This window comes from Capricornis sumatraensis, chromosome 10 (genome assembly GCF_032405125.1).
Source record: "Capricornis sumatraensis isolate serow.1 chromosome 10, serow.2, whole genome shotgun sequence".
NCBI classification, from domain to species: domain Eukaryota; kingdom Metazoa; phylum Chordata; class Mammalia; order Artiodactyla; family Bovidae; genus Capricornis; species Capricornis sumatraensis.
Window position 1 is genome coordinate 29,155,868 of NC_091078.1, and position 25,731 is coordinate 29,181,598.

At 39.1% G+C, this 25,731-nt stretch overlaps 1 protein-coding gene across 1 annotated transcript in view; it reads left to right on the forward strand.

Moving 5' to 3' along the window:
• The window catches only part of ANK3 (ankyrin 3), a 375,510-nt gene that overhangs the window by 100,566 nt on the left and 249,213 nt on the right, over positions 1–25,731 (forward strand). The window contains exons 2-4 of the mRNA XM_068982038.1: positions 24,310–24,411; positions 24,822–24,920; positions 25,128–25,226. Coding sequence (XP_068838139.1) covers positions 24,310–24,411; positions 24,822–24,920; positions 25,128–25,226 — 300 coding nt within the window. The remainder of the gene's footprint in view (positions 1–24,309; positions 24,412–24,821; positions 24,921–25,127; positions 25,227–25,731) is intronic.

The following is a 25,731-nucleotide window of genomic DNA, read 5'->3' on the forward strand; positions in this document are numbered from 1 at the left end:
ACTCTAAGAAGTTGGGAGCAAGTAGAAAATTTTATATAATCTAGCTTAAAACAGAAATCACAAAACCTATCAGTTTACTGCTGAGACTATCTATGTCAAGATTTTATGAAAAAAATGGAACTGACTCTTTTGCCAGCTCTTAAGTTTCTTGTATTGAACTGAAAACTTTGTTATATAGTTAGTATGATATTTACTTATCAGCTAAATTTATTTTCTTTTGTGTGACAATATACAGATACTACCTCTTCTCAGTTATAAATCTGTGCAATAACCAAGTTTAATCAATATTAATTTGAACAAAAGAGAATTTAAAATCTGTCATCTTTTTTGAATAGTCATTCTCTTTATAATGTTAAGGCCTTTTCAGTTATGAAACAAAATATATTTGCCAACTCTTGTATCCTAATGCAAATATTTATTTGTTATATTTTCTTTTTATTATAACCCCAGAGTATATTGCAAAAATTAGTAATCAATCAAAATTAAACTGTACCTTTTAATTAGACTATTGATAAAAATATTATTAGATTATATAACAAATTTCAGGCACATATCTGTAGTTAACTAATTAATCATTTTTAAGCGTTAAAGTCTATAAGGAATCTAATTTTTTAATTTTAATAGTCCCTTTTTTATTATTGAAGATGTGGATGTATGTAGATGTTCAAGATAGACACTTATTTCCAGAGAGTACTGAGAAGTTAGTGCTGTTTTTCTTTGGAAAAGTGGCAAGTGAATGTTGTTTCCATTTAAAGAGTAGAAAAAGTCAATACTGTTAAATAATGTTTTGTAAAATCTGGGTATGCTTCCATTTTCTTTAGTCTTGAATTCTTGATTATATTATGTTCTAACTTAGCATCATTCTGATATATTACTGATTTGCATGTTTCTGTAATTCAGTGATTATTCTGTTATATTTTTAAAACACTTATATCAATAAGATAAATTATACTTTGAATAACACTGTAACTTTTTAAACAGACTGTCTTACTCATCTTTGAGCCCCAGAGTTTGGTACATGTTAAGCACTCAATAAATAAGTTGTTAGAATTTTTTAAATAATTCTTCATTTCTGAAGAGGGTAGCTTCTCATCAAAAGGATGTTGAATTAAGTTGAAAGTAAACATGGTATTATTTATAGAGCTGAAAAGGAGCCAGAAATTTTTCATAAATGAGACTTAACATAATGTTTGGCCCTTTAGCCACCATTTAGTCTTATAATAAATGGCAATTATTTTTCAATATTTGATTATTTTAAACAGGAAATTGTACTAGCTAGCTTTCTGTCTTAGTGAATAAAATAAGATTTATTTCCAGTCCAGAAGTTTCCCAGAATTGGTCTCTAGAGCTGCATTTATACAAGGACAAGGTTCTGTAAAGAATTTCCCCGCTGTCGTTCTGACATGGTGGGACCACTTGAGGGAGGATGTGTTGGTTCTCATGTATCATTTCTGGCTAGTCAGGATTCTTGCTCATACTCTCCTGTTCAGAGAAAGTAGTCTTCCGTACCACGAAGTAAGCCTTTGACAACTTGCCTGTAGACCAGCCATTCTCAAAGTGTGGGCCAGGACTCCCTGGGTGTCCCTGTCCCCTTCCAGAAGCATGTCTATGACATCCCTCCTTCTCTAACTACATTATCTGTTTGAGGTCAGATTTCCAAAGCAACACATGGCCAAAGATTGCATGCTGAAGCAGATATGAGAGTCAAGTCTTCTCCCATCAGACATTAAAGAGAATTGCAAAACTATAAACCAGTACCAGTCTTCTCACCTTGTACAGTTTTTTTGTTTTTTGGAAAATTTATTTCTTTTTCATGAGGCATATATTTTATGTTATCATGTAATAAGTGTGTTACTGTGATTTTAAATCAATAAGTGTGTGTTTAATACTCAGTTTTATCTCCTAATATGGTCAGTAGTAAAGGTTATAACCTTCTGAATCAAAAGCTCTTTGGGGCTCCTCAGTAATGTTGAAGAGTGGAAAGGAACCCTGAGACAAGAAGCACTATTGTAGGCGGAATGCACTGTGGATGTTCTCTGGCCTGGTTTGCATGCTTAGTTGCTGAAAGCACTGCTCAAATCAGGTCAGTTTATGAGTTCAGATCCTGTGTGGACAGTTATGTTCATTTGACTCTTCTGGTCATAGCTGTAGACAACCAAGTAAAAAACTTAACTTTAAAAAATTTTGAAATAGTGATAATGAATAGCATTAATTAAGGGCCGTCTGTGTGCCAGGCCAGTTCTAACTGCTTTATGTGTTATCTCCCTTCTTCCCTCATAGCTCAGTCAGTAAAGAATCTGCCTGCAATGCAGGAGACCTAGGTAAGATTACTGGATTGGGAAGATCCCCTGGAGAAGGAAATGGCAGCCCACTCCAATATTCTTGTCTGGAGAATCCCATGGAAAGAGGAGCCTGGCAGGCTAGTCTATGGGGTTGCAAGAGTCAGACATAACTTAGCAACTAAACTACTACTATTACTACTAAGCTTATCGACAAGCCCTACAAGTTCAGTGTTACTGCTGTTCTCATTTTATAGATGAAGAAACGGAGCTACAGTATGTTTTAGTATCTTTTCCAGTGTCACACAGTTTGTAAGCTGTAGAGCCAGATGCTGAACTGAGGCATTTTGGCTCCAGAGTCTGAATTCTGCAATCATCACAATATATTGACTAGCTGATTGTTGTTCAGTTGCTCTGACATGTCGAACTCTTTGCAACCCCATGGATCCCGCACTTCCCTGTCCTTCACTATCTCCTAGAGTTTGTTCAGGCTCATGTCCATTGAGTTAGTGATGCTATCCAACCATCTCATCCTCTGTCATCCATTTCTTTTGTCCTCAGTCTTTCTCAGCACCAGGATCTTTTCCAATGAGCTGGCTCTTTGCATCAGGTGGCCAAAGTATTGGAGCTTCAGCTTCTGCATTAGTCCTTCCAATAAATATTCAGGATTAATTTCCTTTAGGATTGACTGATTTGATCTTCTTGCTGTCCATGGGACTCTCAAGAGTCTTCTCCAGCATCACAGTTCAAAAGTACTTGCTGATAGGATGGGATAGATTAGTTTAGATCTTCCTCCAAACCCTTAAAAAACATATATGACCTGCTAACCCTGACTTAGTACCTTTATCTTCTGCATGAAGAGAAGCTCCTTAAACATGAGCCATCCTTCCCAGGATCCGTGTAGTATGTCTTTGCTGATAGATAATAGTATAACGGGATATTTCACAGTCTCCCACCGTGTTGTGACTGCTTATGACTACATGTTTCATTGGGTAACTTAACTTTAGAATAAAGTCTATTTTTAAATGTTTTACTTTATGTAGTGGAAAAAAAAATCCTTCTTTATCTTTACCATGAGTTTTCATTGTACTTTGAGAAAGATCTTAGGCACATCCAGGCACTACCTGCTTTCTCTCTTTGTCCCCACCCCCACCCCACTTTTTAAATAATGTTTTAAATTTATTTATTTTTGGCTGTGCTGGGTCTTTGTTGCTCTGCAGGCTTTTCTCTGGTTGTGGTGAGCTGGGGTTACCCTCTAGTTACAATATGCGGGCTTCTCATTGTGGTGGCTTTTCTTGTTGTAGAGCATGATCTCTAGGACACACGGGCTGAATAGCTGCAGCTCCCAGGCCCTAGAGCACAGGTTCCATGGATGTGGTGCAGGGACTTATTTTCTCCAGAGCATGCGGGATCTTCCCAGATGAGGGATTGAACCCACGTCTTCTTCATTGGCCGGCGGATTCTTTACAACTGAGCAACCCTCTTGCACTAAGTGTGAAGATTTAATTATTGGGTTAGCACGATCCTTCAGGTTTTTTTTTTTTTTAACATCTTAAAGAAACACTCAAAGTTTTTGGTCAACCCAATACAATTGTTGTTCTGTAATGTCACTTGAAGAATATTTAAGAATCCCAACTATCTATCTATATTTGACTTTGCTAGTGATTTGAGCTTATTTTTAAATACATTTTATTCATTCCCATAAGATCTTATTTAGTTATGTTTTCACCAAGTGCTCCTAAGATTCCTTTGTTGATCAGAGAACTCAAGTAGAAATGAAAAGTTAAAATGGAAAAGAGCAGTAGCATTTTGGTATATTGGTTTTGAAAAGAATCAGTATAAAATACCCTCCCTGCAAGGATCCCCAAAAAAGGCAGATAGTTTCATATACCAGCAAGGCTTCAGCTATACCAGCTGGCACACAGCATTTTAGGATGATAAATTCAAGAACCCTTCCTCTCACTAGCTAACATCTCCCTCTGGTTTAGTCGGCCTCACCCTTCAATTCCTCTGGGTTTTTAACCCCAAGCCTCTAATTATCTGACCAGGAAGTGAAGTCCAGTATATTGTGATTACCTTGTTGATCCAGACCATATATAGTACATTCATGCACCAGGAGAAAATAGTTATGTTTGCAACATCAAGTCTATCCACACTAAAAAACAAACTATTTATTTCCTGATTTCATAAAAAGAAAAGAAAAACGTTGGGAAAATGTTCATTTCCACTGTAAATACTTTCTTTTCTCCTTATACCTAGACCAATTTTAGCTTATCACTGTTTTCAGTTGCTATATTTAAAATGTGAATAGTTCTCTGAATTAAATATTTTAGGCCTCATGCCAATACCTCCTACATAATAAGGATCCTTAAGCATGAAGTCCTGACATCCTCGTTCTGATTCATAACATACCAAATTAATGGAAAAATCCCAAACATTTGACGTATTTTATATCATCCACCACACGTGATGCCAGAAGTAACTGCTCTGTATTTCTTAAGTGATAAGTAGTGTTATCTTAGTATTACGAGGTGAGGTTTCTAAGGGACTCTGCAATCTATTGTCATCCATGTTGTTCAGCCGAGATATGCAATAACCTGGTATTTGTTTTGTGAACAAAGGTGCTTATAGAGTCCCAAATGTTGACTGCATAATATTTCGACCATTGGGCCTCAGCAGCTTCATTTGATGTCTAAAGAGACAAAGTCGTCTGTTGTTTTTAGTCCTCTTCAGCTGTGAGACGTGGGGTCACACTGTTGAGATGTGTTATTGTGCCCGACAGCATCCTGTGGGATGGCTGTGTAAGGAGAGAGAGTTGGGAGGCTGGACCAGTTGACCTTGGAGATCTCATTCATCTCAGGAGTCTGACAGGAAAGTCTTCAACCAATTCTTTTTATTAGTGCATACCATAAAATTGTGGATGAATTCCTTCTTGTTCTTGGACTATGAAGTAGTGGGAAGAACATTAAATTCGGGAATCTCAAATGTCTTTTCAGCAATTTTCTAACTAGTTAAGCAAATCATGCCCGTCTTTGCTTCAGTTTCCTTTTTATACAGTAGAAATGATGAGGTGATCTCTACCTACCTCAAAAAACAAAGTGTGTGCAAAAAATACCTCACTTTTGTTAATACAAAGCAAAGCTATTTATTAAGGCTAAGATTTAATCATCTGTATAGTAAACCTTTGCTTAACAGTGTAGTAGTTCAGGGCTGTGTGTCTTGAGATTTAGTACATATTGCTGAGGTCAGTCAAGGGCACATATATAAGTGACACTCGTGCTGTAACACAATTGTAAATGAAGGCAATATGAGGTACATGTCAACTGATCTTTCCCAGGGTAGGGGAGCCTGCTCCTTTAAGACAGCCATTTCCCAAAGTGAACAGTGAAGTATGGATTATGCATCAGGTATTTTATAGGCAGCCATCACTCATGGGAGAGCAAAAACAGATTTCTTAAAAGACAAGTTCACGTGGGAAATAATTGAGACAGATGAACTAGATGGAGCGTAGCAAGAGAGACAGGGATGATTGACAATGAGAAATTTTAAGACCCCAAATGGCTGTATATTTTTTTTGTTCAGCACTCGCCTTCCACCTCACAAGTGGAAAAAGGTATTCGGTGATACGTTTTGGAAAGCCTGCCACCTACAAAAGGGACACATTGCGAATTAACAGGAACTGCTCTTCTCTGCAATCTTCCATTGCATTCTTATTGTATCTCAATGGGGAAAATAATTCCCTAAAATGAAGATGATTAAAATTCCCAAAAGACTAAATCTTCCTTGCTGTAATATTCCATCTTTGTGGATGAAGATAGGAAAAAAAAACAAAAACAGAAAATTCTCCAGGGCTGTTCCGTATTCTGAATTGTTGAGCACCAAGAACGCTGAGAATAGACTTTTTCTTTTTTCCCCAAGCAACGTGTTACCATTTCTCTAGTGCTTCTTTGTCCCAAGAGGTATCCTGAAACATGCCCAAACATAGCAGAGATATCAAGCCTGATAAGGAATGTACCTGCAAAACCATCTTTGCAGGAATGATTTCTCCATCTATGGCTATTTTCCTGCTTACTTATTTGGACCTTTATCATTTCAGAATAACCAAAGATAAATATTTTATGAATCTTAAAATAACGTATCCCTCTTGTTTACCTTCACTCTGATGTAAATCAAGACTCGCTCGCCCTTTCTGAAATGTCCTTGGATGGAATGAGGAGTTCGTTTGGTTTGCATTTAAAGCTTCAAACACATTTTGGGTAAAGAGTTAGACCTTGTTCCACATCTTGTATAAGGTACTCTGGCTACAATAGAGCTTTCATGAACACTTTCCCATTTTTTGCTCATTGGGGAAATAAACTGTTTATTTACCATGAGCTGTAAGGGTATGTATACCCTTACTCTTGGATATATACCAAGAGCCGTATTCCCATCATATAGTGTCAGGGAGTTTTTAGGGGAGGTGGAGACTTCCCTGTCATTTAGTCAAATCATTCTGTTCTATCAATTCCTAACATTATTTATGGTTTCTACTTAACACATAGTAGAGTTAAGATATAATCTGTGTCTACAGTATACTAAGAGAAATTGCAGCCTTTATTGTGTAAGGAAAAAATTTTTAATGAGAGTTTTAAGTCAAAGTGACTTGAAATTCTGCCCCTGGCTAGTACAAATAAAGGTGAAAGATTACTATGTTGACCTCATATTATTAAGACATTCAAAACTCTCCCTCCCTGATACAAATGGTTGTATATCCCTTGGGAGGCAGGTGAAACTGGCCCTTTAAGTCCTACTTTGTATTCCAGAAAATTTCAGACAAAAGCAAACAAATCTTGTTCAGCAGCTCAACAGAATTACCTTACATTGAGAAAGACTGGAAATGCCCACTTGCCCATCACCAGTAACTAACGTGTTTTTTTTATTTGTTTGTTTCCTCTATGAGAAACATCTTCTCTATATTTATTTTTATTTCTAATCAGTCTCCAGGAGAATTTTTAGGACTCTGAACGATGAGTGAAAAAATATATCTCACCCAGATAAAGGGGCCTGGATTCTGGATCTTCTTTTCGATATAAGTTACATCATAATAGACTTGATGAGAGTGGTTTTATCAGCATGGCAATGTAAATCTCAAAAAAAAAAAAAAAACAGAGCAAAACCACTGCCTTTATAAAAACAAAAGGCTGCCAGCCCTGTATTTCTCTTTTTAAACTGATTCTCATTCCCCTCTAAGTCAAGATAAGGCTAGGAATGTTGTTTTGCCTTTCAGTTTCCAAGCGGCTACTAAGTGCAGAAGCCCTGGCAGGTTTGAAATGTACAACAGCAGGGGCCTCCCTGGCAGAAGTCCCAGTGAAAAGATGCTAACCATGCCTAACATGTGTCAGGGGACAGTGACCTCATTTTCAGGGATGAACTGAGGTTACTTCCAAGCAAAATCCTTACAAACAAAGGCAGCCTTGTAGTGATCGGAAGGAATCTGTGGAGGCAGCCTCTTGTACTTGGGGTGGTTTTGTTGGTGGTGATTACAAGTGTAGACAGCCTTTAGGAGCATTTCCCATACTGGTTAAGCCCCCAGGGCCTTGTATTCCTCCTCCTCCCTCTTTATGGGTGAAAAATGCTGGTGTATTTCCAATAGCTAGGGAGCAAATAAAAGAGAATGGAATCTTCATAGCCACAGGTCTTCCCTAAATAAAAGGTTTCAAGTTTTTTCAAACATTTGTCATGCAAAAGACACACACACAGAATTTCCCTTTATTTTTAAGATCTCTATACCCCGCTATAAACACACACCTAAAAGGGATCTGTTAGGTAACACAAATACCTCATGCCCTGTTCGGAGAGGGAAAAAAAAAACCAACTTTCTCCCACAGGTCTGAGGTTTTTATTAACAGGAGGCAGATTGTTGCATGAATGTCACAGTTGTTTTAAGTTGGGCAATCAGTCGCATTCTTTTGAAGTGGTCAGAAATTAGATCACTGTGTAAAATATCTATAAAATATCAGCACATAATACCGTACTCTAAAAGCTGATGGAAACTTTGAATACGGGTCCTATCTGAATGGTCATGATCCAGGGTGTAAGCGGTGCTTCTGCTCTAGTCTAGTGAGAAAAAAAGATTATCTTTTATCGCTGGCTCCCATTTCATGTGATTGGAAGCACCATGGCACCATGTCTGATCTCAAAGTTTTAAGCTTAGAGGAGTGTGACTGTCAAGTCACTTGACTTGTTTCCGTTGAAAATTGTTTTACTCCTGATGAACACACTGGGTTTGGACTTGGAGAATTTATACAAAGCAACTCCATGTGTATTTCAAAACTATAATTGACAGTGAAGTCACTGCTTGAGGAGCAGTGCCACAGAGGATTTGGGGGTCTTGATAAGCAGGCCCCCATACTGTCTAAGTCTCCTTCCTGATTGAGAATAATTTATAAACCTGTATGACTTTATCCATCAAAAATTGCTGCTCATGCTACCAAGAAGGGGTTCGTATCTTTCAACCTGTGAAAGTTTGCTTTAAAATGTGGGGGGCAGGCCGAGAAGAGTGAGAGAAAGAGGAGAGGCAAATATGAAAGCTAAAATTTACAAATTTAGCATTGAGAATTTAATCTTCTCTTGCATGAAATTGAAAGTCAGTCAACAGACCTTCAAAAACACACTTCTCAGCACTCCTTTCTTTTCCATTCTACTTGCTATTTCCCCTTCAAATCTCCATTTATCAATAGTGAAGGTCACTCAGTTGTGTCCAACTCTTTGTGACCCTATGGACTAAACAGTCCATGGAATTCTCCAGGCCAGAATACTGGAGTGGTAGCCTTTCCCTTCTCCAGGAGACCTTCCCAACCCAGGGATTAACCCCAGGTCTCCTGCATTGCAGGCGGTTCTTTACAAGCTGAGCCACAAGGGAAACCCATTTATCAATAGAACCGTGTTTATCAGTTCAGTCAGTTCAGTCCCTCAGTCATGTCCGACTCTTTGCGACCCCATGAATCGCAGCACGCCAAGCCTCCCTGTCCGTCATCATCTCCCGGAGTTCACTCAGACCCATGTCCATCGCGTCCGTGATGCCATCCAGCCATCCCATCCTCTGTCGTCCCCTTCTCCTCCTGCCCTCAATCCCTCCCAGCATCAGAGTCTTTTCCAATGAGTCAGCTCTTCGCATGAGGTGGCCAAAGTACTGGAGCTTCAGCTTTAGCATCATTCCTTCCAAAGAAATCCCAGGGCTGATCTCCTTCAGAATGGACTGGTTGGATCTCCTTGCAGTCCAAGGGACTCTCAAGAGTCTTCTCCAACACCACAGTTCAAAAGCAGCAATTTTTCGGCGCTCAGCCTTCTTCACAGTCCAACTCTCACATCCATACATGACCACAGGAAAAACCATAGCCTTGACTAGACGGACCTTAGTCGGCAAAGTAATGTCTCTACTTTTGAATATACAATCTAGGTTGGTCATAACTTTTCTTCCAAGGAGTAAGCATCTTTTAATTTCATGACTGCAGTCACCATCTACAACAACCTAATTCAGCGGTGCTCACCTAATACATACCTAATTCATGAGTGGTCACCTTTGTTTTTGTATTAGAACCACTTGAGTTGTGTTTATCAAAAGTCCCATCTCAGACCAGCTGAATCTCAGGGTGGGTCCTGAGTGGTTTGATTGTTTCCCCTGGAGATCCTTAAAGTATGGTGATTGACAACCATTGACCTACAGATCTTTTTGTCTCCATTTTCTCCCACACTTTAATCCACCATCAGTTAAGTTGGGCTAAAATATAGATTTAATGATTCCTTTTCATTCTTCAAAACCCTTCATTGTCTCCTGGTATCTTTAGAGTGAAGTTAAATCAGATTTATCTGCCATTCCAAACCTTTTGTGACACTCTCCTTGAATGTTCTCCCCAGGGGACTTTTCTTTTCAGTAGAGACTGTCTATTAACCATTCTTCCAACCTTTCATTTCTGAAACTCTGGCCACTTCCTTCTTGTCCTCACTGACCAAGTCCTCTGTTGAACTCTTAGCTCTTTTCCCAGCTCTATCCAGGATGCAGAAATGGCTTTTCTCAATGAGCTTCTATGGACTTTATCATCTGCCACAGGTTCTTGTACTGTGAATTCCCATTCTATGTGCTGCCTGCAGGTCACTAAAAGCCATAACTGCATCTCAAGGTAGAGGCCAAGAGGTCATTACTCCTTGACAGCTGGACATTGACACCTTTATTGACTATGACTTCTTAAATCCTGGTAATGGAATAAACAATGCAACATCCGCTTTGAAGATGTGTTTTAATAGTTAGAAAACGTTGAAGACTTCAAGACCCGGACTTGTAGATTTCATTTCCAGCACCACTTCACAGTGAGGTAAAGAATGTGGATTTAAGAAACAGATTGACTTACTTTCTGGACATGTCGCATAGATACACTGGTACTGCTATTCACATTTAGATTAGTGCATCCAATATGAGAAGTTTGGAAATTTGGTGATCTTCCTGGGCCATATTTTCTAACGTTTGACCAGAAACCAGGCAGTGTGGGCTGTTGGATCTGGTCACCTAGATAAGAGATTATTACTGATGGAGATTTTTATTGGAAAAAGCTTTATTAGAGGTGTCTTAGAATCTTCTCAAGAAGTAGAAGGAATGGTCAATAGAAAGCCTTTTATTTTTTATATTAAAAATCAATTTTTAAGAGGCAAATATCATTTAAAAATATTTTTAATTAGAATATAGTTTATTTATAATGTTGTGTTACTTTCAGGTATATAGCAGAGTGAATCAGTTATACATATATCCATTCTTTTTTAGATTCTTTTCCCATATAGGTTATTACAGAATATTGAGTAGAGTTCCCTGTGTGCAATACAGCAGGTCCTTATTAGTTATCTGTTTTATATATAGCAGTATGTAAATATCGACCCCAACCTCCCAATTTCTCTCTCCTCCCAGTTTCACCTTTAGTAACCATAAAGTAAGTTTAGTCAACTATAAGTTTGTTTAGAATGTCTTTTTATATAGAAGAATTTATATAAGTAGTTCTTGGGTTAATTTTTTTAAGTGGTTAGCAGCCAGGAATCATAAAGTTATTCATATTTATTGAACATTTGATTTTTACCATAAGGCACATAAATGTACATCCATTTGCCAAATGGGAGTTGTGAAGATGAGGACTTTTCTCTGAACACAGATCCCCTTCTGGAGTTCATGTTTTCTCCCTTGACACCTGCTCTTTTTCTGTGAGTCTCAGATTCAGTATCTTTAAAAGAAAGCTAGAAACTGAAGTGATCTGGGAAGTAATCTGACTATAAAATTTTTCCAATTTTTATTTTCATCACTCCCAGTCATCATGTCCATATCTGACTCACCAGCAACACTTTTAGGAACATCAGGTCTTTCCAAAGCATTTAATTTCATTTTCATAAAAATACTCTTTCTCTATATACTATTTCCCAGCTTAAATAATACCTAATTAAGTTACATAATTATAACATCCAGAACAACTAGCATAAACATGTTAGAGGAAAAAACACAGTTGACTACTTGTAGGAAAAGTGAATGTGGGAAAGATCTCCCGTGTTTGGGCATCAGTCCTGTTGGCCAGTAGGAATGGTGATGAGCAAGGGAAGTTGGTTAAAAGAACAATTTCTAGGATGTGACATCACACAGACCATTTGAATTCTCATTCTAATGCAATTTGGCTGTGGTACTTATGCAGCTTCTTGAGTTTCCTTCTTCTCTTTGAAAACACAAAAACATCAAATGTCAAGGATCATGAAATGAATTCATCTATGAACAGTACCTAGCCAAGTGCCTGTCTGCCTCTCTCATGACTCCAAAAAAATGTTGCTGCTGTTTCTTTCCCTCTTGACTTAGGGAATCTAAGTTCCTTTTTCCACTTTGATATCACTCTGGAACATTTAACTAAGGAAAGCATTAGATACTAGTGTGTTAAGACCAGAGCTCTAAAACCAGGTAGATGTAAGTTCTAATCCTGGCTCTGCCAGTTTCTGGAAGAATGTCCTGTGGAAAAGTTGCCTAACTTGACTTTTTTTTTTTTTTACTTTTCTCTCTTGTTTTATCATTATTTTTTTAATAACCTGACTTTTCTAGTCTGTAAAATGAGTGATAATGACACAGACCTCACAGTCCCCTGAGAATATGTGGCAATCAATGAACATACCTTTCATATTATAAGTGCCCAGTAATTATTACTTATGTTACCAAATTATTAGATACAGGACACTTAGATGCCTTGTGATTCATTAGGCACGACAAAATGCGACTTGATCTGCATATTCTTTTTTTTTAATTCATTTTATTGAAATAATTGATTTACAATGTTGGTTTCTGGTGTACAGCAAAGTGATTCAGGTATATTACTTTTGATGTCCCTTTCTGTTATGGTTTATCACAGGATTCTGGATATAGTTCCCTGTGCTGTATAGTAGGATCTCGTTTATCCGTCCTGTATAGTTTGCATCTGCTAATCCCAAACCCCCAGTCCTTCCCTACTCCCTCCCCGCTCCATTGGTGATCCCAGCAGGCATATTACACATCAGGCTATGTACAAAGTGAGTGAAGAAAGCAAAGTAAACTCAGACCCACTCCTTCATCTTCTCTTGAATTTTGGACGAGCTTCTAATTCTGTCAGTAGACTGATGAAATGAAGAGCGAGCGACAGGCTAGAGAGGATACGAAACAGACTCTTTTTTGTTCCCAATTAAGTTGGTGTGAGTCTTTGTTTCTCAAAGAAAATTAGGGCACCGGACTCTCAAGGAATGAATATGTCTTTATTTAGCATCTCCTGACAGTAGGCTGCAGTCCATGGGGTCACTGACTTCACTTTGACTTTTCACTTTCATGCATTGGAGAAGGAAATGGCAACCCACTCCAGTGTTCTTGCCTGGAGAATCCCAGGGACAGGGAGCCTGGTGGGCTGCCATCTATGGGGGCACACAGAGTTGGACACGACTGAAGCAACTTAGCAGCAGCAGCAGCAGCAGACAGTCTATCATGTAGAACTCGGTTCTGAGCAGGACATAGACCTAAAAGAGAGAGAGTAGAGTCCATCTTGAGGAGATAGCTGGCATCTAAGCTGAACTGACCAAGTGCTTTAGGAGTCTGGAGAGGAAAGGAGTTATGTCTGATGTTTATCAGGTGAAATAGCAAAGATGCAGTGACATTTGAGCTGGACCTAGGATATAGTTGGTGTATCTCTTGTTGGGGGATGGAAAGCAAGGGGTGATGGTGAGCATGACTGCCAGGCATGAAGCCTTTGAGGGATGGTAGACCTAGATAGCACACTGAAAAGCAGAGACATTACTTTGCCAACTAAGGTCCGTCTAGTCAAGGCTATGGTTTTTCCTGTGGTCATGTATGGATGTGAGAGTTGGACTGTGAAGAAGGCTGAGCGCCGAAGAACTGATGCTTTTGAACTGTAGTGTTGGAGAAGACTCTTGAGAGTCCCTTGGACTGCAAGGAGATCCAACCAGTCCATTTTGAAGATCAGCCCTGGGATTTCTTTGGAAGGAATGATGCTGAAGCTGAAGCTCTAGTACTTTGGCCACCTCATGCGAAGAGTTGACTCATTGGAAAAGACTCAGATGCTGGGAGGGATTAGGGGCAGGAGGAGAAGGGGATGACAGAGGATAAAATGTCTGGATGGCATCACTGACTTGATGGACGTGAATTTGAGTGAACTCCGGGAGCTGGTGATGGACAGACAGGGAGGCCTGGCATGCTGCAATTCATGGGGTTGCAAAGAGTCGGACATGACTGAGCAACTGAACTGAACTGAACTGAAGCTGTCTAGATTATCTTCAAGATCAGTATTTGTATTTTAATTCAAGCTGGAAGTATTTGGTACAGGTTTTCAAGGACCTTAGAGACTGCCATAGGAATTGATTGAATATTATGGTTTAAAAGCAGAAATATTCTTTACAAATGAAGCACATCATCAAACATTAATATATAAAAGTAACAGATAAGAGTAGACCTACTTTGGCTGACACTGAAAATAGATATATGGAACTCTGCTTATTACTCAAACTTACTCTTTGTTTTCCTTCTAAAAAAAATTACTGGAGTATAGCTGATTTACATACAACGTTGTGTCAGTTTCAGCTATACAGCAAAGTGATTGTTATATTAATATATGCCCATGTATTCATTCTTTTTCAGATGCTTTACCCATATAGGTTATCATATATGGGTATCATGCAGAGTTCCCTTTGCTATACAGTAGGTCCTTGTTGATTTTCTATGTTATATGTAGCAGTGTGTATATGTTAATCCTAAACTCCTAATTTATTCCTCCTCTCCTATCCCCTGTAGTAACCATGTTTGTTTTTGAAATCTGTGTCTGTTTCTGTTTTGTAAAAAGGTTCATTTGTAAAAGTTAGATTCCACATATGAGTGATATACAGTATTTGTCTTTCTCTGTCTGACTTATTACACTTAGAGTGATCATCTCTAGGTCCATCCATGTTGATGCAAATGGTACATCTTCTTTATCTGTTCATCTGTCGATGGACATTTAGGTTGCTTCCATCTCCTGGATGTTGTAATAGTGCTGCAACAAGCATTGAGGTGCCTGTATTTTTTTTGAAGTATGATTTTTCTCCAGATATATGCCATGGAGTGGGATTCCTGAATGATAAGGTCACTCTGTACATAGAATTCTTGAACCCTAGGGTTCCACAGAACCATGGGTTTTGAGGAAACATCCTGGGCTTATTATAAAGTAGTTATGGTTTCAGTTCTGCTTCTGTTAAGCCAGACCCAAAAGAATTCTCAAAGATAAATTTCGGAGGACTGTGAGCTCACAATCAATAATCACAAACTACGGTAAGTGTAAAGTGGTACCAATCACTTTGAAAAACAATTTGTCATTAACTAGTAAAGTTGAATAAGCACATAAGCAATGACCCGGCATTTATGATCCTAGATGTGTATAGCTTAGGGCTTCCCTAGTGGTGCTAATGGTAAAGAACCCACCTGTCAATGCAGGAGATCCCTGGGTCAGGAAGAGTCCTCTGGAGGAGGGCATGGCTACCCACTCAGTATTCTTGCCTGGAGAATCCCATGAACTGGGAGCCTAGCAGGCTACAGTCCATAGGGTCACACAGAATCGGACACGACTGAAGCGACTTATCACGCATGCACGCACATCCCTTAAGATCTTGCCTGCGTGTACCAGGAGTAGGGTTAAATGAGAATGACTGAACTAGAACAGAGGATGCCTTTGGAGAGCTAGTCAAGGAAGGGCCCTTTGCAGATCTGCAAAGCTGCCTGTAGCTTTCATTCTTCAGCTGACTGGGTATGTGGGTATTTCTTTTATGATTTTTCTTTCACTTTTTTTTTCCTTGGCCATGCTGCATAGCATGCAGGATCTTAGTTCCTTGACCAGGGTAGAAGCCCTGCCCCCCCACAGTGGAAGCATGGAGTCCTAACCACAGGACCACCAGCAAAGTCCCTGATAAGTACTTTAAAAAAGGAAAATAGAAACTATAAAAGTTCTCAGAGACAAAATATTTGATAGGATTCAAGTGTGAAACTTTCTGGGAGAGAGTTTCAGGGAAATAATGGAGAAGGAAAAAGTAATAAAAAATTCACACCTCTCATCACAAGAAAAAATTATAACTATGTATGGTGATAGATGTTATCTTACTATGGTGATCATTTCTCAATATATGTATCAAGTCATCATATACCTGAAACTAATACAGTGTTACATGTCAAGTATTACCTCAGTTAAAATAAGGACTGACACCAAAGGTGCATGCCTGAGTGGTTAGGATAATCTTGATATCTTAAAACTGAATTAAGGAGATCAAGGAAGTTTATTATTCACATCTCTGCCCTGAGTACCTAGTTGCAGTGACAGATACGTTACACTTTATTGGTAAATGCTTGTTGTGCTGTTGTGGTGCGGAAATTGTGAGACATAGAAATGGAAATGTTTGGGTTAAATGCAGGTAGGCACAATCAGTGAGTATTACGTGTAAAAAGAGTGGTAGAAGTCATGATAGTGATGAAGAGCACGGGAAGAAAGAAATGTGAGATCCGAAAACGGAAAAGCCCGCTTTTCAGTGATGGGTTGAAACAGTGAGGAACAAAAAGGCTTGAACAAAGAAATGAGAGAGGCCAAAAGGAAGATGCTGAAGAAAGAGAAGGTGATTGGTGCTGTCCAATGGTTCAATCTTAAGAGGAGAGAATTATAGTTCAGTAATGGAATTGGAAGGTCGTTGGGGATTTTGTACAGAGAGATTTTATTGATTAGCAAGAGGATTAGCAAGAGAAGCCGTATTGCCAAGGACTCAAAGATGAATTAGTATTAATTATATGGAAGTAGTCAGACTAACCTAAGCCAATCTGTCAAAATGTTCGATGTTCACAGAATAATTATAAAATAGTAATCATTTATTGTTTCCTATGCACTCAGCCTGTTAATTACTGTACATGAACTAATTTGATTCTGATAGTAGATTATTTTATCCCCATTTGACAGCTGAGAAAACTGAGGCACACATGTTTAAAATCTTGCCACAGGTAACACTGCTAGTGGATACAGACCAATTAAGTAGTCTACTGCACTGAGAAACAGACATCCCTTGCAAAGAGTGCTCGGTACAAAAGTGGAAGAAAAGATTGTTTTGTTTTTGTTTGTGTGGGTTTTTTTTTTTTTTGGAGGTGGAGCACTTTAGGTTTAAGGAATACCTGAGTATGTTGGTAGACAGAAAACAGGACACCAGGAGAGAAAAAGAACCTGAAGCTTACAGGAAGGATCATCTTCCCCTTCACATGGTTCCCAGATAGGTGGGAAGGTGAAATAAAGGAAAAAGAGAGAATTGGTAGATGAGGCAGTAATACATGTCAGAGGTCGCGCCCTGAGGTCTAGTGGCAGTGCAGCGGAACTCTTCTATTCCCACTGCATCGGCAGTCTGCCTGTCTTCGGGTGAGCCACTCTCAGACTGATCTTGAGCCTTAAAATAAACTCAGTGAAGGAACTGGGCTTGAAAGGGGACATAATTGAAAGTACCTACATAGTTAATCTGATGGATTGATGAATGGACAGACTGATGGACAGTGGTTTGATGGAAAATGAATGAAATAATGAACTAATGAGTTACTGCTATACTATTCCATGGGAATATTATATGGACGAAGTTAATATAAGTGCTTATACAATTGGGGTTTCCCTGGAGGCTCAGAGGGTAAAGAATCTGCCTAAAATGCAAGAGACCTGGGTTCAGTCTCTGGGTGGGGAAGATCCCCTGGAGGAGGGCATGGCTACCCACTCCAGTATTCTTGCCTGGAGAATCCCATGGAGAGAGGAGCCTGGTGGGCTACAGTCCATGGGGTCACAAAGAGTTGGGACACACACACACACACACAGACACACACACCACACTTATACAATTGATACATATTATATTCAGTTCAGTTCAGTTCAGTCGCTCAGTCGTGTCCGACTCTTTGCGACCCCATGAATCGCAGCACGCCAGGCCTCCCTGTCCATCACCAACTCCTGGAGTTCACTCAGACTCGTGTCCATTGAGTCCGTGATGCCATCAAGCCATCACATCCTCGGTCGTCCCCTTCTCCTCCTGCCCCCAATCCTTCCCAGCATCAGAGTCTTTTCCAGTGAGTCAACTCTTCGCATGATATGGCCAAAGTACTGGAGTTTCAGCCTTAGCATCATTCCTTCCAAAGAAATCCCAGGGTTGATCTCCTTCAGAATGGACTGGTTGGATCTCCTTGCAGTCCAAGGGACTCTCAAGAGTCTTCTCCAACACCACAGTTCAAAAGCATCAATTCTTCGGCACTCAGCCTTCTTCACAGTCCAACTCTCACATCCATTCATGACCACAGGAAAAACCACAAACTTGACTAGACGGACCTTAGTCAGCAAAGTAATGTCTCTGCTTTTGAATATGCTATCTAGGTTGGTCATAACTCTTCTTCCAAGGAGTAAGCGTCTTTTAATTTCATGGCTGCAGTCACCATCTGCAGCGATTCTGGAGCCCCAAAAAATAAAGTCTGACACTGTTTCCACTGTTTCCCCATCTATTTCCCATGAAGTGATGGGACCGGACGCCATGATCTTCATTTTCTGAATGTTGAGCTTTAGGGCAACTTTTTCACTCTTCTCTTTCACTTTCATCAAGAGGCTTTTTAGCTCCTCTTCACTTTCTGCCATAAGGGTGGTGTCATCTGCATGTCTGAGGTTATTGATATTTCTCCCGGCAATCTTGATTCCTGCTTGTGTTTCTTCCAGTCCAGCATTTCTCATGATGTACTCTGCATAGAAGTTAAATAAGCAGGGTGACAATATACAGCCTTGACGTACTCCTTTTCCTATTTGGAACCAGTCTGTTGTTCCATGTCCAGTTCTAACTGTTGCTTCCTGACCTGCATACAGATTTCTCAAGAGGCAGGTCAGGTGGTCTGGTATTCCCATCTCTTCCAGAATTTTCCACAGTTTGTTGTGATCCACACAGTCAAAGGCTTTGGCATAGTCAATAAAGCAGAAGTAGATGTTTTTCTGGAACTCTCTTGCTTTTTCCATGATCCAGCAGATGTTGGCAATTTGATCTCTGGTTCCTCTGCCTTTTCTAAAACCAGCTTGAACATCAGGGAGTTCACGGTTCACGTATTGCTGAAGCCTGGCTTGGAGAATTCTGAGCATCACTTTACTAGCATGTGAGATGAGTGCAGTTGTGCGGTAGTTTGAGCATTCTTTGGCATTGCCTTTCTTTGGAATTGGAATGAAAACTGACCGTTTCCAGTCCTGTGGCCACTGCTGAGTTTTCCAAATTTGCTGGCATATTGAGTGCAGCACTTTCACAGCATCATCTTTCAGGATTTGAAACAGCTCAAGTGGAATTCCATCCCCTCTACTAGCTTTGTTCGTAGTGATGCTTCCTAAGGCCCACTTGACTTCACATTCCAGGATGTCTAGTTCTAGATTAGTGATCACATCATCATGACTATCTGGGTCGTGAAGATCTTTTTTGTACAGTTCTTCCATGTATTCTTGCCACCTCTTCTTAATATCTTCTGCTTCTGTTAGGTCCATACCATTTCTGTCCTTTATCGAGCCCATCTTTGCATGAAATGTTCCCTTGGTATCTCTAATTTTCTTAAAGAGATCTCCAGTCTTTCCCATTCTGTTATTTTCCTCTATTTCTTTGCATTGATCGCTGAAGAAGGCTTTCTTATCTCTTCTTGCTTTTCTTTGGAACTCTGCATTTAGATGCCTATAGCTTTCCTTTTCTCCTTTGCTTTTCGCCTCTCTTCTCTTCACAGCTATTTGTAAGGCCTCCCCAGACAGCCATTTTGCTTTTTTGCATTTCTTTTCCATGGGGATGGTCTTGATCCCTGTCTCCTGCACAATGTCACGAACTTCATTCCATAGTTCATCAGTCACTCTATCTATCAGATCTAGGCCCTTAAATCTATTTCTCCCTTCCACTGTATAATCATAAGGGATTTGATTTAGGTCATACCTGAATGGTCTAGCGGTTTTCCCTACTTTCTTCAATTTGAGTCTGAATTTGGTAATAAGGAGTTCATGATCTGAGCCACAGTCAGCTCCTGGTCTTGTTTTTGAAGTGTGACTAATGATATAATTCAGTGCCAATAATATAATTAAGCTAATCTAAGTGCTTGTAATAGTGTCTAGCACATTGAGTTATGAAGTATTAGTTATTACGGAGATTAGTACTTGGAAAATGTTTTGTTTTATCACTGCTTTCTGATGAATAATATTCAGTACAGGTGAAAATTCTGAGTAAGTTTAATTCCTAACAATGCTTGTCTGTCCTTGAAGCAATTTCCCTGAAAAATACACATGGTTCATATTTCTTTCTTATCTAGTAAAATTTTATGTAGACAAGACATCAAACAGTGGCCAAAGATACTTACATTTTCCAAATTCCTCCTTCAGATTTTCATCGTCTCGGAGGGCCGGGGGAGGAGAAAAAATGCTGACCAACTTGCTCAAACTCACTTTGTACCAACCAAATCTGTAGACGATGGCCTCCTCAGTATGACTTTCCATGTGACAGCGCTCAGCCTCTCATGGGACCTAATCTCCTTCCAGAGTAATTTGTTCTCAACTGGCTTTAAAGAAACATTGTTTGGACAGAATGTTCTAGATTAAAAAACAGGTCATAGCCTGTGTTAAGAGCAACTCCTAGTTACTTGATGGAATGACAGCTAAGAGATGCAACACATTGTTTTTGAGCCTAATAGGAAGTGTTATATGTATTTTAAGAGTAAGGAAATAACCAATATATAGATAGTATAGGCAGAATTGGAAAAAGAAAAAAGTGAAGACTCCACCCTTCACCCTGCCAATGAAGCCGCGCAATTTGGGAGTGTATAAGAATGAGATGAAGGCAGGTGGGTCTTAACTGGTACCACGTCTGTTTTGTTTCCCACCATACAGCTGGATTTTGGCAGGACTAGAACAAAGTCCATAGGCAACTAATACCTGTGGAAGAAAGACATTGCTGCGTGGCTGGCAGGTGGCTGAGACTAGAGGAAGAACTTCTCAGTTCTTGTCTGTGCGCCGTAATCACTGCATTTCCTAAGTTGTCATGTTTCTTGAGGGCAGTCTTTACCTCCCTCTTCTCGCGCTTTCTTCGTATTTTCCTCTCTTTCTCTTCCTAGACTTCTTCTTTGAAGTACAGGCAGAGGCTGGTTATTATTATTGGTCTGTTGGACATGTCTGCATATAACAGAGAGCTGGGAGAAGTGAAAAAAAAAGAAATTAAATAATTTCTTTTTCTCTTCCCTTCTCTTTTTCCTGAAGTTCTCAGGTGATAAATTAGCCACCTCAGAGAATTATTTGATACCAGGGTATATTGGGTAAAATAGAGAATTCTTTATCCTTAGAGCAGATGTTCTTAGACATGAATCTGTGAGCCAGCTTTGTGAGCCTGAGCCTGAAATAGTGTGCAAATTGTTTGCACATGCATTTTTATGCACATGCATGTTTATATGGCATGCATGAAGATTTATATTTATATTGCATGTATGCAGATTTGTGTATGCATATTGGATGTCTGTATGAAAGTGTGTGTGTATGCAGAGCTGATGTACATAAGCATACTTGATCTATGTATATATATATGTGTGTGTGATTATTGAAGGAAAGCAACTGATTCATAACTTTTGTTAATCTCAAAAAAATCTGAACACCAAATAGGTAGGCAACCACTGAATTGGAAGATTTTATTTATACTGTCTGTATTTTGTTTTGCTTTAAATTTTCTAGTGGGAAAATTCTGAGACAATGTGAGAGAAAAACGGACACTGTAAAGAGTCGCCAAACCTTTTTAGATCTGGAATCAATTCAGGGGCTTTCCTTGAATTCTGACAGCTTTTTTTAAAACTTCTATAACTGCTGTTTTTGTGTATTCAAAGTCAGGGTTCGGGGTGCCTACTTAATTCACTGTTGTTATCTCTGGCCATTGAAATAATCCAGGCAGGCTGATGTCATTTGTTCCCAGGACAGCATCAGAGCCCTTCTGGGCAAATTCACTAATAAGTCACTGAGCAGGCACAAAGAAGATGATGTTTTATGGTACAGGGACCCATCCTTGCATAGCTAATTTGTTTCTAATTGAACTTACAAAGCAAACAAAACTAACCTTCTCCAAGTACCAAATTGCTTTACAGACTGAACTTTGTGTTTCATTACATTCCTGGAAACTTTAGTGTGTCCTTTGTCTGATTTGAACCAAATCTGTTGTTTTACACTTCCTTAACTCTCTGCCCTGATTAAATTATCTGCATGCTTGACTCAAATCCCAATTTTACTTTAGCAATACCTACATATGTTCCCAGACACAAAATTTATGGCTTAGCTTATGCTCTCTGCTGTTCAGCTTTATATCATAGCAAATTCTCAACGTAAATAGCTCTTGTGTTGTTTTGTTGTTGTTAATAAAGCCTCCTGTATTATTCCAGGAAATATTTTAATTAAACAGTTTGTGCTTAGTTGCTCAGTCATGTCCATCTCTTTGCAACCCCATGGACTGCCCCTCCAGGCTCCTCTGACCATGGGGATTCTCCAGGCAAGAATACTGGAGTGGGTTGCCATGCCTTCCTCAATTAATCAGTTATTTCCATAAAGTTTATTTATTTGTTGATTCATTCATTCACAAATCATTTATAGGCACTTGCTATGTGCCAGGGATGCTTCCAGTTGTAGGGGAAACAGAAGGATGAATGTTATAGCCACTGCCTTGTGCTAGGTCAAGGCATATGGCAATGCCATATTTTGCGTATGGCAATGCAAAATATGAAAGCCTTTTGAAACGCACAATCTTTAAACAAATCGACTTACTATTTTTTTAGAGCAGTGGTTCCCAACTGGAGAGGTTTTAGCCTTCACCCTGGGAAACTTGGCTTCCTGAAGACGTTTTTGGTTGTCTCAAATACGAGATTCCTCTGGTGCCTGATTGGTAGATGCTGGGAATGCTGGTGAACATGGACACTGGACAGGATTGTTCCTTACATCAAAAAATTATCTGGATAATAAGAAACCCTAATTTAGAAGAAGCAGGACTCTTTCAGAGAGAGGCATACTAATGTGCATGGAAGTGGGGGAGACCCTAGAGGCACTGCCGTTTCATTTAGGTCTTGAGCAGGTCAACTCTTAACTAACCCACACCAAAATTGTAGATTCTTCTGAGGAACAGAATTCTCTTCACCTCAAGTACATTTCCAGGGTCAAATTAGTGTTTCTCAAGGATTGGCATCTTAGTGACTTTCCATTTGTCTACCCCTTAATACAGCTCTGCCTATTATTAAAGAGCTTACAATTTAGGGAAGACAAAGGACAGGTACAACAAAAACTATGATAAATACCAAGAGGGCTCAAGGAAATGAGTGCCTTGGGAGCACTGAGCTTAAGCTCTGCCTGGAGGTCTGGGAAGCCTTTACAGATGAGGTGGCAAGTGAATGGGAGTTTGAAGGAGGCAGTGGCCAAATGACTAAAGGAAGACACTTGGCTCTTTTAAGCCATATCCTGCATGATTGCGTTTATAACCAGTGATGTTTTCAGCAGCCCTTTCAAGAAAATCTCCTTCTGTATTATTTTACATGAAACAAGATTCCTCTACAAACTGTGCAGACTCAACTTGGTGGTCTTTCTTGTCACCTTTTTTTCTATTAAAAAATTTCAGTAGCAGATGATTTCAGCTGTGTAATTGTAGGTATTAGAGTTTAGCAATAGTTTAGAGGTGGAAGCTTCCAATGAATGAATTATAGACTTGGGTTTTGATGTTCAAAAAAGGTGGACATATTTCTTTATTTGTACAGGCTAATGCTTCTAATAAAGTTGTCCATAGATTGTGGACTAGCTTTAAAATATATGGAAAGTATGCTTCACAAACTGTAGACACTTATAAATGAATGCTTTTCAAATACAGTCAATGTTCCAAAACATGACTATGACCTACAGGAAAATTGCAGAGAACATCATTAACCACAAATTCCTGGTAAACTAGTATAACAGCATTAAATGTACTTATGAAACTATTAATTGAAAAATTGGCCATTGTTATATACAAAAGAATGGGGTAATGTTAAACCTCTCTTTTAAAAATTATATGAGTTTCAGATATAGTATTGTAGTTGAACATCTGTATAATTAAATTTATGATTAAAGAGAGCAGTGAGGTTTATTGTAATGTAACTACCAGAAAGTTTCAGGATTTTTCTTAACTCTCATGAAATTGTACATACCTATACATCCTGGGAAATATTCTTTCAGTTTGGAATCACTTATGGCATCACAGAAGGGGTAATTTTATACACTTGAAACTAACTTTTGAAGAATTCGTTCTTTTCCTGGTGACTTCGTGAAGACCTTATATTACTGTTTTCATGTTGGAAATAAAATAATTCAGTTGAAAAAAATCTCTGTTTTACTTTCTTTGTAAATAGTTTGAACAATCATCTGGTAGTTAGAAACAGGCAAATTCGTTTCCTTTTTTTAACCAAATTTTTTTTTTCTTTTTTATTCAGTCTGATGCCAATGCGAGTTACTTAAGAGCAGCTCGAGCTGGACACTTGGAAAAGGCCCTTGACTACATAAAAAATGGAGTTGACATCAACATTTGCAATCAGGTTAGTTGTGGTGATTGTTGTTGTTATTTAAGTTTTCAGTTAAGATTTTTAAAATCCAGACTTTAAAGTCTTTAAATCCTCTATTACCAAGTTATTACCAAGACTTTCTCTTTTTGCCAGTGTTTTCTATTAAATGTCACCAACTTGAATGATCAAGTTATTCTTCGCTTTGTTAGAGGAGCATTCAGAAATGTAGACATGTGTCCTTTAACAATTAGTTCCTAAAATACAGTACATAATGACATCAGAACAACCCGCCTAATTGCCACAAGAACTTTTATTCCTAATTCAGGCTCCTGCATTGCACACATGCAAATGGTTGTTGGTAGGGTGTTCCCTTCAGAGTTCTTAGTAGACTGTTTACCGCTCTGTTTCAACCTGCTGAGTAAAGCTTCTCTTCACTTAATCAGAATGGGTTGAACGCTCTCCATCTTGCTTCCAAAGAGGGCCACGTAGAAGTTGTTTCTGAACTGCTGCAGAGAGAAGCCAGTGTGGATGCAGCGACAAAGGTCAGTGCCACACATTTCAAACTTTTTGTATCAGTTGCCCAGTTCAGTGAGAAGTCAGCCCTCAGTAAAAATCCGGGCATGCTTCTCATGAAATACTCATCAACATTGCTCTCCTAGGGAACTTACAGAGGGATTTAATATTCTGGAAAATGTTGAAAGCAGAGAGAAAGATGGGTGAACTGATGGATCTTGTTTCTCATTTCACAGAAAGGAAACACAGCGTTGCATATAGCATCTTTGGCAGGGCAAGCAGAGGTGGTAAAAGTCTTGGTTACAAATGGAGCCAACGTCAACGCCCAATCCCAGGTAAACCTATATCTCAGATGCCAAGAAATGCTGTGATTATGATTCATGAATAATGTTCTGGGTCAGGTGCTTATTTATTCTTGTGTATTCTAAGAAAACAACGTTGAAGAGCTATATCATCATCAAGGAAAAACCCAGGACAATGGGCAGGGCCAGGGCAGCAAGGGCTGTGAAGAAGTACCCTTTGCCCTTAAAAGCAGCAAAAATTCACTCACCAAGCCACTTAGGTGGCCACCTAGGTCCTGTCCTTTTGTTTGTATTTTCCAGTAACTTTTTTTGAAATGAATGCACAGGCAGACCTTGGAGATATGTGGGTTCAATTCCTGGCCACCCTAATAAAGCATTGTTGCAATTAAAAAAAAGTCTGCAAACAGTAAATGTTGGAAAGCATGTATAGAAAAGGGGACATTCATACATTGTTGATGGGAATGTAAATTTGTGCACCACTATGGAGAACAATATGGAGGTTCCTTAAAAAACTAGAAGTAGAGTAACCACATATATG